This window comes from Macrobrachium nipponense, chromosome 12 (genome assembly GCF_015104395.2).
Source record: "Macrobrachium nipponense isolate FS-2020 chromosome 12, ASM1510439v2, whole genome shotgun sequence".
In the NCBI taxonomy this organism is placed as follows: Eukaryota; Metazoa; Arthropoda; class Malacostraca; order Decapoda; family Palaemonidae; genus Macrobrachium; species Macrobrachium nipponense.
In genome coordinates this window covers 22805409-22824880 of record NC_087205.1, presented here as the reverse complement: position 1 = coordinate 22824880, position 19472 = coordinate 22805409, and the positions used below count along the sequence as shown (strand labels likewise).

General features: G+C 36.8%; 2 protein-coding genes across 2 annotated transcripts in view; one reads left to right on the top strand and one right to left on the bottom strand.

Moving 5' to 3' along the window:
* Positions 1 to 19472, top strand: part of LOC135224413 (E3 ubiquitin-protein ligase RNF168-like) — a 36225-nt gene that overhangs the window by 5622 nt on the left and 11131 nt on the right. The gene's annotated exons all lie outside the window — the stretch shown is intronic.
* On the bottom strand, positions 6955 to 12186 carry LOC135224965 (E3 ubiquitin-protein ligase trim-21-like). Its single transcript, XM_064264271.1, has 3 exons — positions 11654 to 12186; positions 8281 to 9000; positions 6955 to 7089 (listed from the first exon to the last, which is right to left on the bottom strand). Exons 1-3 carry the CDS (start codon positions 11654 to 11656, stop codon positions 7030 to 7032), a joined length of 783 nt encoding a protein of 260 aa, XP_064120341.1. The 5' UTR covers positions 11657 to 12186; the 3' UTR covers positions 6955 to 7029.

The window sequence follows — 19472 nt, the reverse complement described above, 5'->3', positions numbered from 1 at the left end:
CCAAAACAAAATAATAATAATATAATAATAATAATAATAATAATAATAATAATAATAATAATAATAATATGTGGCGCCGTGGCAGAGTGGGTCAGGTCGTCAATGGACTGGTTAAGCAACATTGGGGCTGGTCAGTTGTTGGATGGGTGACCGCTCTTTTCGGTGTTGATTTCTTGGGAAAGGATCCTTACCATAATTTCCTCAGTCTACTCAGTTGTAAATGAGTACCTATCCCTGATGGGGTAGGGTCCAGCTATGGGTTAAATAGCAAAACTCAGCAATAATGGAAAGAAATGAAGGAATAAACGACAACGACGTAAATGGAACCTCTGGCAACAGAGGAGCTTCGTCCGGCAGCCAGGTATTCAATCCAATTGAAGGGAAAGACGGTTAGGTACTTGGAGGTCGTCATCCAACAACTGACCACCACAGCGACAGTAACCAGCAGCCTGAGATTGGAGCTACAGAATCAAACCAAAGGAAGAAATGGACAAGAGAAGAAAATAAGGAAATATGGAGATGCTACATCAGGAGCAATCCGACGGAGAGAGGATATAGAAGAAGGTTGGTCAACATCTGGAATGAGAGGAATAACACCCCCCAAACAGAGCAGAGGCTGGCAGACCAAGTAAGGAACATAAAGAAAAAGAACTGGCTCTCCCCAACAGAAAGAGAAGAACTGGAAAGTGAAATGTCACACGACAACAAATTACATGAAGACGAACTGAGAGACGATGCCACAGAAGACGACAGGGATGATGAGGTATCAAACAACGACACACGAAGAAACACCGACGAAGTAACAGAGAGGACGGAATGGGTAGAAAAGATTAGACAATGGATGGAGCCCCTCCATGAAAGCCTACAACACCAAGAATTTAAGGGAGAAAACAAGTGAGGTCAATGAAATAATGGGCATAATACACACCACCAGTATCACAGAAACAAATAACTTGGCATAGCAGGAGCAAGATTAGTAGCAGAACTGATGGGGATTCGAACACCAACACCACCAGCACAACCAACCCAACAGAAACCAAAACAGCAACCTCCTTGGAAAAGGCGCCTGGAAAAGCAAATCATGGTGATGAGATCTGACTTGAGTAAACTGAAAGAGATGGCAGAAAAAAGGCTAAGAAGCAAGAAAACAATGGAGGAACTCAAAAAGAAATACAAAGTACAAGAGAGGGGACTAAACAACACAATAGAAGATGTAAAACAGAGGCTTAAAGCCAAAGCACATAAGATCCAACGGTACATGAACAGGAATAAGGGATACCAACAGAACAAACTATTCGGAACCAATCAGACTATACAGCCAACTAAGAGGGAAGACCACCAAGAAAAATTCCTGAAGCCGAACCAAGTAAGAGACTCTGGGAAAACATATGGAGCAATCCGGTATCACACAACAAACATGCAACATGGCTCCAGGAAGTCAAGGAAGAAGAAACAGGGAGAATAAAACAAAGATTCACAGAGATCACGACAGACACAGTCAGACACCAACTAAAGAAAATGCCAAACTGGAAAGCCCCAGGTCCCGATGAAGTCCATGGATACTGGCTCAAAAACTTCAAGGCCCTACACCCATGAATAGTAGAGCAACTCCAGCATTGTATCTCAAATCACCATGCACCAAAATGGATGACCACAGGAAGAACATCCTTAGTACAAAAAGACAAGAGTAAGGGAAATATAGCCAGTAACCTACAGGCCTATCCACCTGCCTACCAAATAATGGTGAAAGTTACTAACAGGTATCATCAGTGAAAGGATATACAACTACCTAGAGGAGACAAACACCATCCCCCGCCAACAGAAAAGCTGAAGAAGGAAGTGTAGGGGCACAAAAGACCAGCTCCTGATAAACAAAATGGTAATGAAGACCAGTAGGAGAAGGAAAACCAACCTAAGCATGGCATGGATAGACTATAAGAAAGCCTTCGAAATGATACCACACACATGGCTAACAGAATGCCTGAAAATATATGGGGCAGAGGAAAACACCATCAGCTTCCTCAAAAATACAATGCAAAACTGGAATACAGTACTTACAAGCTCTGGAATAAGACTAGCAGAGGTTAATATCCGGAGAGGGATCTTCCAGGGCAACTCACTGTCCCCACTACTCTTCGTAGTAGCCATGATTCCCATGACAAAAGTACTACAGAAGATGGATGCCGGGTACCAACTCAAGAAAAGAGGCAACAGAATCAACCATCTGATGTTCATGGACGACATCAAGCTGTATGGTAAGAACATCAAGGAAATAGATACCCTAATCCAGACTGTAAGGATTGTATCTGGGGACATCAGGATGGAGTTTGGAATAGAAAAATGCACCTTAGTCAACATACAAAAAGGCAAAGTAACAAGGACTGAAGGGATAAAGCTACCAGATGGGAGCAACATCAAACATAGATGAGACTGGATACAAATACCTGGGAATAATGGAAGGAGGGGATATAAAACACCAAGAGATGAAGGACACGATCAGGAAAGAATATATGCAGAGACTCAAGGCGATACTCAAGTCAAAACTCAATGCCGGAAATATGATAAAAGCCATAAACACATGGGCAGTGCCAGTAATCAGATACAGCACAGGAATAGTGGAATGGACGAAGGCTAAACTCAGCAGCATAGATCAGAAAACCAGGAAACATATGACAATACACAAAGCACTACACCCAAGAGCAAATACGGACAGACTATACATAACACGAAAGGAAGGAGGGAGAGGACTACTAAGTATAGAGGACTGCGTCAACATCGAGAACAGAGCACTGGGCAATATCTGAAAACCAGTGAAGACGAGTGGCTAAAGAGTGCATGGGAAGAAGGACTAATAAAAGTAGATGAAGCCCCAGAAATATACAGAGACAGGAGAATGACAAACAGAACAGAGGACTGGCACAACAAACCAATGCACGGACAATACATGAGACAGACTAAAGAACTAGCCAGCGATGACACATGGCAATGGCTACAGATGGGAGAGCTAAAGAAGGAAACTGAAGGAAAGATAACAGCGGCACAAGATCAGGCCCTAAGAACCAGATATGTTCAAAGAACGATAGACGGAAATAACATCTCTCCCATATGTAGGAAGTGCAATACGAAAAATGAAACCATAAACACTAGCAAGCGAATGCCCGGCACTTGCACAGAACCAGTACAAAAAGAGGCATGATTCAGTGGCAAAAGCCCTCCACTGGAGCCTGTGCAAGAAACATCAGCTACCTTGCAGTAATAAGTGGTACGAGCACCAACCTGAGGGAGTGATAGAAAACGATCACGCAAAGATCCTCTGGGACTATGGTATCAGAACAGATAGGGTGATACGTGCAAATAGACCAGACGTGACGTTGATTGACAAAGTCAAGAAGAAAGTATCACTCATTGATGTCGCAATACCATGGGACACCAGAGTTGAAGAGAAAGAGAGGGAAAAAATGGATAAGTATCAAGATCTGAAAATAGAAATAAGAAGGATATGGGATATGCCAGTGGAAATTGTACCCATAATCATAGGAGCACTAGGCACGATCCCACGATCCCAAGATCCCTGAAAAGGAATCTAGAAAAACTAGAGGCTGAAGTAGCTCCAGGACTCATGCAAAGGAGTGTGATCCTAGAAACGGCGCACATTGTAAGAAAAGTGATGGACTTCCTAAGGAGGCAGGATGCAACCCGGAACCCCATACTATAATTACCACCCAGTCGAATTGGAGGACTGTGCTAGAGCAAAAAAAAAAAAAGAAAAAGAGATAATAATAATAATAATAATCAGCTTCCAATTTCTTTTCAACCGTTGTCGGGGAACATATTGTTTGGCAGTCGGCAGCGAAGGCCATTTCCTAACTATTGCATCGTTTTTTGTTGATAACGAGTTTCCTTATCTCGTCTGTTTTCAGACTTTCTGACGGACTGAAGTCTGAGAACGGATAGAGCGCTTAGAGTATTTTGAAGTTAGGTGATACTCATATTGATTACAATGACTTGACTTGGGAGATATTTCTTTGTGTATGTAAAAATTACTACGGAAGTGCGTATTGCGTTCGCTATGCCATAGTGGGATATATATATATATATATATATATATATATATACTATATATATATATATCTATATATATATATATATATAATATATATATATATATATATCATATCTATACTATATATATATGATCAATTTAAAATATTATATATATATATATATATGTATATTATATAGATATATATTATATATTTATATCTATATAGATATATATATATATAGATATATATATATAGATATATATATATATATATATATATATATATATATATATATATATATAGGGTTTCATTCCTGACCCACTAGTTCTGCGTTATCCATTGCATGAAAAATCTATATGAGTAGGATTGAAATTCGTATCGTTATAATCTACCTGATATCACAGAAAGGCAGGCGCTCTTCAACACTAGACTCAGTGGGGGAAACCCGTCATGATTTCCCTTGGAAATCGCTAACGAGACCTTATAGCTTCTGCCACTTTCAGATATAAGCAAAGGTATCCACTGTTTATATGGTATACATAACAGGTATGGAATGGAAATATGAAATTTAGACCAAAGGCAAAGCGCTGGGACCTATGTGGTCATTCAGCGATCAAAAAGGAAATTGAGAGTAAAAGAGGTTTTAAAAGCGTAACAGAAACAGAGGAGAGGGTGGAAAGTAAGAAGGTTGACAGAGAATATGAATGAACGAACAGTAAAAGGAATGAAAGAGGTTGTAGGTACGGGTTGGAGATATGTTGTAATGAGTCTTAATTAATGCCACAGTGTACCCCGCGTGAGGTTCACTAATGGTGCTATTTTTATTACGGGGGGGTTAACAGGTACGGCGTGTCCGGGAAATACTAGTTCCGTGGTAAAACTAGAGACTATCGAGCACATAAGCTAGTCGTATCTGCTTGTATCTTCGTTCTTGTTATGGAGAGACACACTACTCATACATCTGTCTTATTAAAACGAGAACCAATACCCATGCCATCCATGTAACTGTAGACAGGAATCTCCTTAATGGGATCGAGTGAGCCAATAAATGAGTGCAAGCAATCAGCATCTCCTAGAACCCTATTTACTGCACTAATACTATTCTCCTTGCATTTGAATACATTTTTATCTGTTTATTAATTTACTGATTTTTTCTTTTTTTTTCAATAAGTGAGGTCTCTTTTCTATGCATTTTCTTTACTCCTCTTACTTCTTCCTCATGAACACCATATTCTTTGGAAGCATGAATTACAAGCCAATGGCCCCTTCGGTGGGCTTATTTCATATGAAGAGGTTTCATCTTCTGAATAATAATAATAATAATAATAATAATAATAATAATAATAATAATAATAATAATAATAATAGTAACAACAACCTATCCCGTTTTTTTTTACATTTATTTATTAATGCTATTCTTAATGTACTGCGTAGCAAACACCCTTTGTCCTTAGCTTTCATCAGTGCTTCACCCACCTTAGGTCTGGACTTTTCTGACCTTCAGTTTTGTCAGATTGAAATTATGGAAAGATCCGCTATAAATTCATGATTTTTCTTGTCCTTTCATGTAAATAACAAGTGATATGCTTTTATGAAAAAAAACAAGTAGTAAAACAACCTTCAAGACTAATAATAATTGGAATTTAACTCTCTGCTCTATCTTAAATCCCTGCAGAGGAATTTGACAGTAAAATTATATTTGTTGCTTTCATATCAATCCGGTTCAAATCTTAGTTACTCAGTTCGTGTTGGTTTATTCTTCTTCGTCTCTTGTAGGGATTTTACAGGAAAGAAAAGCAAAAGAAATTATGTGGTCATTTAATGTCTTTAATGCAACAAAAAAGAACAAACATCCAAGCGTAGTGTACAGGAGTTATTTACCTCTGAAATTCAGAGTTAATTATCGTTCACTTTTTAAGTAGTATAATCAAATATCAAGAGAAAAGTTAAAAATTCTTCATGAATGCAGTTTGTTAATGTAAAGTTTGAAGTTCCATGATATTAGTTGAATATATGACCTAAAATTAAGCATTGTTCTGTCCAGAGTAATCCCAGGCAATACCAAGTAGAAATCAGAAAAATAAAGAAAACAGATTTATAAACAATAAAATCACATAAAGTACATTTCTTTAAGTGTAAATAACTAACATATCATCGGGATGATACCCATATCTCCCAATTGAAAGGCAAGGGCGCCATCAGCTGACCCACACTAGTCATAAAAGAAGCTTTCACAGAATAAATTTCTGCCTAACACAGGTATCGAAGCCAAGTCTCTCAAATGAAAGGCAGGGGTGTTACCAACTGACCTACAATACAGGTTATGAAAAAAGTAAGAACCTAAGTAGTTCTGTACCTGAGGTTTTTTACTCATAAGGGGCAATTGAATTGAAATGCTACTAATTAAGTCACTGCTGGGTGGGGAAGCTGTGCAAAGACTCACTCGTATGTTAGGGGGTAGCCTGGGAAGGAAATCCTCTGGTACAAAAGTACTTAGTTTCCAGCTTCTTTTATGACTATACTCTGTTTTTTTCCATCTGTCCATCCGCCTGTGGTGGTCGCACATGGTAACACTGCATCCCGGGCTTTAAATTGTTACGCTATGTGTAAGTTTTAGGTAAATAAAAAGATATCTGGTTGTACATTTGAAACTCAAAAGTCTTAATAATTAACTGTATGCGAATTACACCGTTAATATTCGAAATAGGATATTATTTAAAGCCCGGGGCGCAGTGTTACCGTGCGCAAACACCACAGGTGGATGGACAGATGGAAAAAACAGAGTATAGTGTGGGTCATCTGATGGCGCCCTTGCCTTTCAATTGAGAGATATGGGTATCATCCGATGATAAGCAGAAATTTATGCCTTAAAAACGAGTTTCTAAGCAATGACATATATAGCAGTCTGTTACCTTAACAATGCATTTGATGTTGGAAAATTCTTCCATATATTCAGATAAGGAAAAAATTTGAAGTGGTGTCCTCATCTACTGTTTAATATTTCCTTCATGACCTTCATTTTCTCCTCGAGAACTTTCACTTCCTGTATAAACAGAAGAAAAAGATCAGAATTTTATTTTGTCCATTGGAAGATGTGTTAGTCAAGCTTTTATCCAGACAAATTAAGTTATTGATACAAAAGGGGCTGAGATCGAATGCAACGCCAAAAAAATTCCAATGTTCTGGCAAACAGGATTGTAACAGGCGATAGAAGGGGATGGGGGCTGTGGGGGGCGGGCGGGGGGGGGCGGGGAGGGGGGGAACTTCAATAAAGATAAAACTGACTATTATTATATTACCAGTGACTACTCGATCAAAATAATAACGGCATTACATTATCAAAAAGCAGTTTACAACTAGACTACTGAGTCGTCTTTCCATATTCTCAGAGGCTATGGATAGAAGCATGTCATAGCTGAAGAAACTGGACAATAAGATATAATAAAAAAAATCACAAGCAAAACACTACAGATTGAGGCAGGAGGTCAAAATACTTTGAAGTAGAATATTCTGAGTGTCATCTTTGATAACAAAAGACGCAAGCAACATTGGAGGAGGCAAAATGTCTGAGTATTATTGTCACAATATAATACGCAAGAAACTTTGGTGGCTAATACCCTTCGTCGAGATGAATCTGATGTCAGAACTCGAGTGAATGTCATGGAATGTAGGGGAGAGAAAAAACAATTCCATGTTTCCTGAATAAAGATAAATACACAGTTTACTTCTATCTGATGAATATTTCAAACTTGGAAGTTACTCCCTCCTGTGGCTTCTTGTTACAACTTTATTCAAAGAAGCTTAATATACCCATGAAAACTCAGCTAAAGAAATAGAACATGTTAGAACATTTGAGTTTTCGTGCGTCTTAGCCTCGCCCTCTTTGACGTCTTATCGCATATTTGCATATGTACAATTATTCGATGTATACTCTTCAGTCACTTACTGTCTGAAAAGGAGTTGCAATACGATAATTGTTACAGTTTTTCTTTGTTTAAGCATTATGGGCTCGTATGTAAAAGTTTTTTTTTATTTTTTTTACCAAATTAAGTGACTAAACCGTGAGTTTTTAAAACTAGGTATGTATATATATATATATATATATATATATATATATATATATATATATATATATCTGTGTGTCTGTGTCTGTGTGTATATACATATTGATGCGTGAGTAAGTGTATAAATGTTTAGATACAATAAACGAACTTATTCTGGATCGAGCGCTCACCTTCTCTTTCTTTAGTAGAGCAGCTTCTTCTTCTTGCAGGTTTTCCTTGACTTGTCTGGTCCAGTCGTCTACCCTAGAACCCATCTCTGCAGCCTCATCCATCAACCGAGCAACTTCCGTAAAGGTCTTACTTTCTTGCAGTTCCTCGTTGAACGATTCAATGCCGTTCTTTTCGCAGAGCAGATCGTTTAGTTGATATTTCACTGAATTCTCAGCCGTTTCCAGCTCGTCGATGCTCTTGGCGTTGCTAGCAACTATGTCATAAATCTTCTCAACGACCTTTTCCTTGATATGCGAGTCTTCTCTCGTTATCGCTGCTTTGAGCCTATTGGCATCGTATACCACTTTCTCCAGCCGTCTTTCCAGGTTTTCCAGAGTTTCCAGGAGTTTCTCATTCGATTTTAACACATCTGATTTTAGTTCATCTAACTTGCTTCGGTAGGAATTCTGGTCTTTCCCTTTCAAGGTGCTGGAATCTCTCGTCATATGTGCCAGGTAATGCATGCACTCCAGCAGCCCGTTGTTCTTCATGAGGTCTCCCGGGGAGAGAGCGACGAAGGGCTTTCGGCAGAAGGGGCATTTCTTGTCATTCCTGCGGATGAGAGCGCCGATGCACATGCTGCAGAGGTGGTGGGAACACGGCAGGTTGCGCGGACTTCTCGTTTCGTCGTCGAAGACCTCTTGACATACCCCGCATTCCGTGGGGTTGTAAGATTCCGCCTAAGCATTAAAAGATGGCGTTGTAATAACTCACCAATGTTAATTTTCTTTATATATATATATATATATATATATATATATATATATATAAATATATATATATATATATATATATATATATATATATATATATATATATATATGAGGAACAGACAAACACTTGCAAGTATCAAGCCCTATAGGGAGTTGGTAAGATCGCGTCATCATAACAGTAAAAACATGTCATGAATACAAGCTTCCACAGCTTATCACATCCCATTATTATTATTATTATATTATTATTATTATTATTATTATTATTATTATTATTATATTTAGAAAATGAAACCTATTCATATGGAACAAGCCCCTGGCCATTGACTTGAAATTCAAGCCTCCAAAGAGTACGGTGTTCATTAGGAAGAAGTTAGAGGTTGAAAAGGGAATTACAAAAGGAGGAGATCCTACTTATTAAAAAAAAGAATGAATTAATATGTCACAATCAAGTTGAAAAGAAATCAACGACCTTAAGTGAAGAACAAACCTTTGCGCAGACGCTTGGTAAGTGCATTAAGTGCTGGTTAGAACTACCGATAAGTCGTTGACTTGCTTTCAACCTGTTTGTGATTTGTGTGTGATAAGTTTACTTTACATCCAAAAAACAAGGAATATAATGTCTTCAGCTTCTAGTGTTTAGGAAATCGGCATTCACAAGGATATACGAGATTCTCGCAATCAAATAGTCAACCACACCTTAAAAGATAATCGCCATTCACAAGGATATACGAGATTCAACCGCACCATTAAAAGATTATTAAAATTCAAGCGCTAAAATCAACAACTTAGAATTTCAGATTTCGTCTATTTTTGTACTTATGTAAGTTGACGATATGCCTTTCAACTAGGAACCAAGAGAGGTTAAAACTGCCTTTTTTTCTGTTTATAAAAAGGCTTTTACATTATCATCGATACTGATAAACTAATTTATAAGGTTTATGTCTCAATCCCGATTCAGTCACTGGTTGAATGATTTGATTACGGAAATTAGATTACATCAGTAGAAAGGATATTATGATAAACATACGTTTTGCAGATGATGATTGATTTTTAATATCAGAACAGAATGGAAATTACTTATGCCTCTTCCGGTAAATAGTGGTATCTTAGTACAGGGTCAAATCGACTTTACAATAAAAAAAAAAAAGAAGTTTAAAAGTCAATCGTAATTTCCTGAGTTTACGTAATCTCTGTCAAAAAGTGAAACATAAAAAGACTTGAAAAAAATAGTCCATAAAAAAACGTGGAAAAATGATTCCATAAAAGGACATAAAAGAGTTATTAGATAAATGCATGAAAAATAATAACCTGAAAAGTCGTGAAAAATAATTCCGTAAAAAGGCATGAACAAATTATTGCATAAAAAGGCATGAAAAAATTATTCCATAAAACGACAAAATAATATTCCATATAAAAGCATAAGAAGACATTCCCTAAAAGGGCATAAGAAAATTATCATCAGTCATTACGGGAATAAATGACAAATTTCGGCTAAGGTTTGTATTCTTATGGTTCATAATGCCTTAACAAAACAGTGATAACAAAATATTACACAAAGACCTATTTGGCTTTATCAGGCCTATTCCACGATGTTATGTTCTATTATAAATGGTGCATTCAGGCATGGATTATTTTGAGAATCATACTCATTTAATTTTTTAAAATGCAAGTTTATGATCAGATTGTACAATCAGTGTTCATTTTTATGCTCACAGTTAACAGGCTCTTCAGTTATGGCTGTATTTCACATAATATTCTCTTTACTTTGATATATTACCTTATTTTGTTTTCGGTAAATTCACCGATATCAGTAAATATAACATCTGTACAATGTAAGCCAGCCCCCTTTACGTCCGCCCCCCGCCCCCAAAAGAAGATCTTAAGTTGGCAAGCCTAATCTTGGCAGTAAAAACCTAAATTCTTTTCACTAATCTTTTTAAAACTTATGATTCTATTTACTCTCTTGGCCTATCGACTAAATTTGTATTCTCCTTCAAAACTTAAAATATCTCTCTCTCTCTCTCTTATACACATAAACCTAAATGCATACGTACACACACAAACTGCTATATAAAAAGAAAATTTATGTAGCTGATTTGCATATGTCATGATAGCCGATGCGGCAATACTGAATGTATATTTTAACAAAAGCGTCCGGTAACCTCAAACCTTCGCCAGGAATTAGCAGTCCATTTAATTGCGAAGTCCACCTTTAGTAAACTTTCCTGGCAACAAACACAACTTCTGTAGGTAATCTTGTTTAATTAAGAAGCAATCTTACAAACAGAGCAAACCATCAGCACGATTTACATTTATTATTGATGTGTTATTTATGCCCTAGAGTTTGTGATTGTTTTTATGCTACATGTTAATTTTCTTTATTTTCTTATAGTTTTTCTCTGATCTTTACTTTACCCTGAACTCACAGTAATAAGACTTCAACAGCCACCTTGGGAATCAAATTTATTTTCCCGTGGGCTAATGTGACATCCGGAAAACACTGTATTTAAACAAGAAATTAACATTATAAAAATCATTCTTTAATCTCCTATTGTTTCCGCAACTCTACACTGCGTTAATGCTGAATAAACGATTTATGAAGGGGATGTAATCTTACCATTTTAATTTTCTGTCACCGATGGAGCGCAGTGCGTTTATAAAAATCACAGACAAACACAATTCAACTCCAGTGACGAATTCACGACTTGGCAGCGACCGCAGTAACTCTTGGACTGAGAAAGAACCTCTAGCATTATCTTATCACAAATTATCGCGTTTGTTGAGACTGCTGACGAGTACCCTAACCCTTCTTCTTCTTCTTCTTCTGTACAATAAGATGCAGCGGTCGCGTTGGTAATGGTGTGGGAGTTGATACTGGGAAGTTTTCACACTGGGAGGTATATGCCGGGATTTTTTAAACTTGTATCAATTGATACTGGGAAGTTTCATCTTATATGAAACAGTTAATACTGGGAAGTTTAAACTGATATACAATAGCTGCACCTGCGAAGTTTAAACTTATATGAGACAGTTAATACTGGGAAGTTTAAACTAATATCTGACAACTGATGCCGGAAAGTTTAAATTAATGTGTGACAATTGATAATGGGAAGTTTAAACTTATATGTGATGATCTATAAAGGTTGTATAGGAGCCCACTGTTCAATGCTTTTCCTTTTTATTCTATTCACTGTTTCTCACTTTCTATTTGTTTATTTCATTTTTCGATACTTGACCATTTTTAACTCCTTTGTTTTGTCTCTGGTTTCATCTCTCCATTCCTGGGCATTATGCTCTGCGGAAGATTGCCAGGGAAGTTAATTATTTAAAACTAGGTCAGGCCCTAGGACTAATGATATTTTTGTCACATCCAACCAATCAGAAGGACGCTCTGACCCGGATGAAGCTGTTCGTTCCCACTATACCATCTGTAGTGGAAGCTCGTGCTTCGTGTGTGTGTGTATATATATATATATAATATATATATATATATATATATATATATATATATATATATATATATATCGAGCTACAATGTCCTTTAATATCTAATTCGCTCTACCTCGGAATAATATATTTTCATATATGCTTAACCGCGAGAGGTTAAAAGTTCATGTCGCCTCTCACCCTCATATACCTTTCGCGCGCAGGTAATTAGTTGGTTTGGAGACAACATCCACCCCCACCTCGACTCCGGTAGTGTTTGTAGTGCTTTTGACAGCACGTAGCCAATCTATATGACTTATAGATTGGCTACGTGCTGTCAAAAGCACTACAAACACTACCGGAGTCGAGGTGGGTGGATGTTGTCTCCAAACCAACTAATTACCTGCGCGCGAAAGGTATATGAGGGTGAGAGGCGACATGAACTTTTAACCTCTCGCGGTGGTGTAGTAGGAAAAGCTTCACTGACGTTCCTGGGTTTGAAAGGATCCATAGGTTCGCGCCCTGGTCCAGGCAAATCTATTATCGAGAAAAAATTCCCCTTCGGTTAAGCATATATGAAAAAATATATTAATTCCGAGGTAGAGCGAATTAGATATTAAAGGACATTGTAGCTCGATATATGTATATGAATCACGGAAATGTGATATGACTTATAGATTGGCTACGTGCTGTCAAAAGCACTACAAACACTACCGGAGTCGAGGTGGGCGGATGTTGTCTCCAAACCAACTAATTACCTGCGCGCGAAAGGTATATGAGAAGGCTGACATGAACTTTTTAAAACCGCTCGCCAGGTGGTGTAGTAGGAAAAGCTTCACTGACGTTCCTGGGTTTGAAAGGATCCATAGGTTCGCGCCCTGGTCCAGGCAAATCTATTATCGAGAAAAAATTCCCCTTCGGTTAAGCATATATGAAAAAATATATTAATTCCGAGGTAGAGCGAATTAGATATTAAAGGACATTGTAGCTCGATATATATATATATATCTATATATATAGATATATAGATATATAAATATTAAATAAATATTATATTCTATAGATAATAAATAATATATAAATATTATATATATATATATAATATATACCTATATCTATAGATATAGAATTAATTAAAATATATATTGATATATATATATCTATATATCTACTATATATATATATATATATATCATATATATATATATTCTATATCTATCTATAGAAAATAAATTATATATATAATATATATTATATATATATATATATATCTATCTGAATTATTATATATATATATAGATATTATATATCTATATCTATAGATTATAGCTAAATATATAGTATATATATATATATAGAATTATTTATATTATATATATAGATTGCAAAGAAAAGATTCTATAGAAAGATGTGGTAACTATGTTAAATGAAAATCTACCATAAAGGGTTTGAGAAGAAGAAATCGTTATGTCTTCTTTCTTTCAATCTTCAGCCTCCCAGAGTATATAGTGCAACTGCAACTTCAGAAGTTCAAGCGAAGGTGCAATGCATTATTACCCTGATACTATTCTTGCATTCTAATACATTTTTAGCTGTTTGTTAATTTATTAATTAATTTCTTTAATACATGGGATATCTTCTTTCTGTGTTTCCCTTTAATAGTGCCCAAAACTATACCAGGAAAACTAAGGAAAGCACACAGGACATTAATCCACTACGCACCAGCATCGATAATGCCGCGTCTTTTCAATACGTTACCAGCTCATCTGAGGAACATATCAGGAGTGATCGTAGATGTGTTTAAGAATAATAATAATAATAATAATAATAATAATAATAATAATAATAATAATAATAATATCCTTTATTTCAGCTCAAGGCCATATACATGGAATATAGAAAATACAGACAGTAACATGCACAATCTAGATACATGAGACAACATGATAAAAAAAAAGAATAATCGGCACTTATCCACAAAATAGCTGAGGTAGCATAAAAGATAGTAATCATAATACTGGTAACAACAGTAATAATATTGGTGAGAAAAAATGCATTGAGAGTTATAACAGTTAATGCACAGATTATATAACTTAAATTTCAACTAGAGACCTTAGGTGGTATCAGTAGTCAGGTCCAGAGGGCTAAATACGAAAATTTAATGTAAAAAACTTTAACTTGATAGTAATCACAGTAATAATGAAAAATTAAAATATCAGCAATAAATATAATAATGACAACATCTGCAGATGACATCTTGCCAATACAGAGATTAAGTCCTTTAGGGGACAAACTCCTCATTTTCCCATATTTCCCACAATTTAGATCTTCTTCTTACTTCACTCCTTAGGATGCTTTGTATGAGTGAGTTGCTGCTGTTTCTCACTCGGGTTACCAGACTGGACATTGTTCGTCTTACAATGATTTTTAAATTGTCCAGGTGGTTTTCTATGAATATCTGTGTGGTGGAGTTGTAGCGGGGAGTGTTTGTGAGGCGTCTCAGAATGTCATTGTGCACAAAAGTGATGCGTCTATGGGAACACCCATAGATACTGTAGCAGTACAAGCGGAAGAGCAGCAGTTTCACGTCTCGGTGACAGAAGGCAAACCTCCTTGCATAATTTGCATCCCAGACCATCCAAGATTGGAAGATGCAAAATATACCGGAAGATGCGATAGCAACTCTCTGGTAGACATTAAAGGTGCCTCACACTGAGGGACCTGGGGCAACCCGAATGAGCTGTAAGGTAAAGGTTACTTCTTCCTAATGAACACTATATTCTTTGGGAGCTTGAATCTCAAGTTAATGGCCCTGTGAGGGCCTTGTTCCATATGAATAGGTTTCATCTTTTATATAATAATAATCATTATAGTAATAATAATAATGGATATAGTCAAAAGGCAATAAACTCAAGAGGGCCCCAAAGGCAATCAGCCTGGAAAGAGAGACAAGTTATAGGAAAAGGCGATAAATGAATCAATAGCAGGGGATGGAAAATAAAACCGATGCACTTGAATTCAGGAGACGTCAGCAGAAACCGGGAATAAATTTGCTCCTCGCTTAAGCATTTGGAGATCTGGAGATTCCACAACTGCTCTGGGGAAACTATTCCACATTTCAGTAGCAGCCAAGTTATAACTCCTGGCAAACTGAATAGTATTACACGTTTTTGCAATTCATTCTGTACATTCTGCAAATCAAATAAGTAAAAAACTGGTTGGACAATCATCATAACAGCTGGATGAAATGAGAAATTATTCAACATTTATAACTGTAAGCGAAACAATAAGGTTTTACCTTTTAGACATTTGGCAAAACTACAACACTCTCCTTATCTTTAAGGCAAATGGCACAAACGATAAGACATAGTAACAATAGTTAAACAGTTCTCAGTGTTCAGGAACTATCTTGTTTTTACGGAAAACATTTCATCAGAATTGAAATAAATCAGCAAAACTCGAAGACAAATAGAGAAGTGTGTTTAGGCATCTGTAAGCATGATTAATTAAACTGAATGCATTCGACTGACAAGTATCATTTGTCCTGAAGTACCCATTATCAGTAGAAATACTTTTCATTAAGAACGCGATTGTATTTTTTTTTGTAGTGAAAATAGTAAGAAGGTGTATTGTAGAAGTACAGCACTGGATCAGGTTAGCTATTAACGATCTTCTAGGCCTGTCACTTGCCAGAGCAATTGTTACAACATGGCCAGGGTATCGCAGTTGATAAAAAGAGAATCACAGACGCATGCAGTGCAGATGAAGATTTTATTGAAGCAGGAAAAATACTTGGAGTTGTTCGCACCGCTGCCTATTCTATCAGATAAATATATAGATATCGATGGGCTGGAGATGCAGCTTCAACACTGCACTCAAAACTGGATAATGAAGGCTGTCATTCGACGAAAGTCTTAGATACAAAATTTCGTAAATACAGAAATAATTCTTTTTAATAACCAAGGATGTCTTTAATGACCGACGACAGTTTCACCAATTTGAAAATTGTCCACAAGGTAATGCACACTGCTTCAGGTTCTGGTGATTGCTCAGTTACTGCAGAATGTTAAGGACTTTTTAAAACATTGTTTCTTACTAACAACAATTGCCGAATCTTCTACATCCAATGTTTCAAAGTTTTGCAGATTAGTCTAAAAAAAATGGTGGATTGTCTCGTTTTTATGCAGAATGTACAGTTTGAATTGCAAAAAGGCGTATACCTGATACGAGAAACGACACGCTGTCTCCAGCTGCAGTGTACCTGGTGCTGTGAGCAAAAACAGCTAGGTCAGGTAGAGAAGATTGCAGAGGATGTTTGTTGTTACCTTACATTTTACGCAACAGACATAATGAACTCTGTTCAAGAGTTTGAGATGTCAGTCATACCCCGAAGACCAAATTGGAGAAACGAGAAAAAAAGCTAAAACACTTAGATGTAACAGCTTCATCACGAAGCTTCCGAAATCATTTCCGCAAGATACCAAAGTTTCGAGAAACAGATAAAGTAGTATTACGTACATAGGCACTTCAAGAGTCAATTTCTTATCAAAAGTTAAACCTAAAATATTTAAGAAATAAAATGACATTTAAAACCGAACCATTTAAATGGAAATCAAAACGTAAAGGGAAAAGTGTTCTGGATCGTGTAACTATCATACTTCGAGTTTAAGAATTAAGTTTTGCGTAGGGCTCCAAAGCCTACTTCACCCATGAATACGTGCTAGATCTCTATTCAAGGATTCTGCTACCATAGACCTAAGGCACGGAGAAAGAACAACGGCTAGAAGAGTACCATCATGGTCTTATGCAATTTGATCTCCAGACTGTGCTGCATGTCTCTAGTATATCTGTAGACAATAAATATCACAGGTCAGAGCACTACCTTAAGGAACACCTGAAATGACATTCATAAATTGGCCATTAAAAGTTCATTAGAATTATTGATGAAAGATCCACCAATTCTAACAATCATAGCTTGTAGATAAGTGCTTCGTGATTTACACGGTCAAGGCTACATTAAGATTTAAACCGACCATGAGTGCCTCTGCTCTATTATCAGGAGCACTCAGCGAGACGGCAGACATTGACCAGTGTATCGCAAGTATACTAAGACTTTTCAGAAATGTAATGCTTGTTGTGTGTAACTAAAACTAGAAGTCAATGAAGACAGAAAAAGAACAGAGTAGGGAAGCCTGAATCTGGCGGAAGATATAGGCCGGTGTCTTAGACGAATGAAGGAATCACAAGAAAAGGGAGCACGAAGAGAAATCTGAAACAGCAGTAGAGGGGGGAATTTTTTATTGTTAAAAAAAAAAAAGTAAAAATTGTTCACCCTCATATTTTCAGACGAGTCACTAGAAAAGGAAGCATCTTCTTGCACAATTCTGAAATTGCCTTAGTTAAACATAGCAAAACAGAGAGAGAGAGAGAGAGAGAGAGAGAGAGAGAGAGAGAGAGAGAGAGAGAGAGGATAATCCGGCAGTCAAAATTCCTCATAAATGGAACCCGGGCAGATAAACAGCGGGCGAATTAAACCTTGGATCTCATTTCCTGGTAACGGGAAATCTCCATCTCGTAAAAATCGCGAGATTATTCTTCTCTCGAGAAGGACACTTAAGACTCGCATTCCCGGATGATGAAGTGACGCTTGGAACAAGATGGAGGAGTTCCGGAAGGAAGTGAGTGACGGCGGAGGAACGCTTGATAAGAAGAAGAAGAAGAAGAAGAAGAAGAGAGAGAGAGAAAGAGAGAGAGAGAGAGAGAGAGAGAGAGATTCTTCTTTGGAATGAGGGATAAGATTTCCTAAGAGTTCTTGCTTGTGCCCGGAAATAGCTGTCAAGTATCCACCGTCCCCCCCCCTCCCCCCCGGTACATTCCAGCAAACTTCATCCCCCCCGCCCCCCCCTTCGTCCTTCTACTCATGCAACCAACCAAAATCCCCACCCAAACCCCCGACCACTAACCTCCTCCCCCCTCCATCCCCCGCCCAACGTCCCGCGTATGTTCGTTTGTGGGCAGCTGACGGATGTTATGGACGGGTATTTAATATTTATTTTTGTATTTTATGACAGAGTGGCTATTTCTTTATTGTTTTTTATTTTCGATTCTCCAGTTTTCTGCATCTCCTTTTCGGATAATCTATGGCGCGTCTTGATAGCTTCCTTTGAAAGACTAATTTCAAAGAAAAATGTTTCCTTTCCCCGTGCATCTCAAGTTAAAAAGGTAGAGTTTCATTTATCTAAACACATAGGCCGATGTAGGAAAAGATTCTTGAAAAAAAAAAAAAAACACGAAAGAAAGGATTGTTGGGCAAATGGGTGGCCTAATTCTTAACAAATCAGCAACCACAAACTCACACTGTCGTACGTTTACACGCACTTATTGGATGAGTGCTAATTTAAGAAAAGCTGTTAAAAATAAATCAATAGATAAATAAAGGACTTCAGAATCCTATTTACGTCTGAAAGTATTTTTCCAAATCCTAAGCCCTATATGGGACTTATATCGATGATAAATATTTGCATCTGAAACTTTGCATTTCTGAATCTGACATTATTGTGTTATCAAAAATAAAACCTAGTAAATGAACAAACCAGTACGAAAAAAGTTATTATAATCATGACATAGGCATTCCTTCATCTAATTTCTTTATTATCAAAGACTGTACTACACCCTTCAAGTAAGATATTTAATAACTGACCTACTCAAAATGAATCTAAGAAAATAATTAAATAAAAGTAAGAGTGGGTAGATTATTATTTTCCTTAATGTTTTACTTGGAGATCATGCAACCCAGATCAGTGAAGGGCTACTTAAACAAACAACATAAAATGTCATTTTTCACACGCTGGAGACAAACTGTAGACTGTGGAGACTGTAGAGAGAATAACCAAACTGAAAGAATAACTACATAAAATAGTAACAAGACAGGAAATAAAAAATAGCTTTCCTTCTCTTTGCAGGTTCTTCATATCAAAAATATAGGTCGCTGAACAAATTCTTAAAAGGAA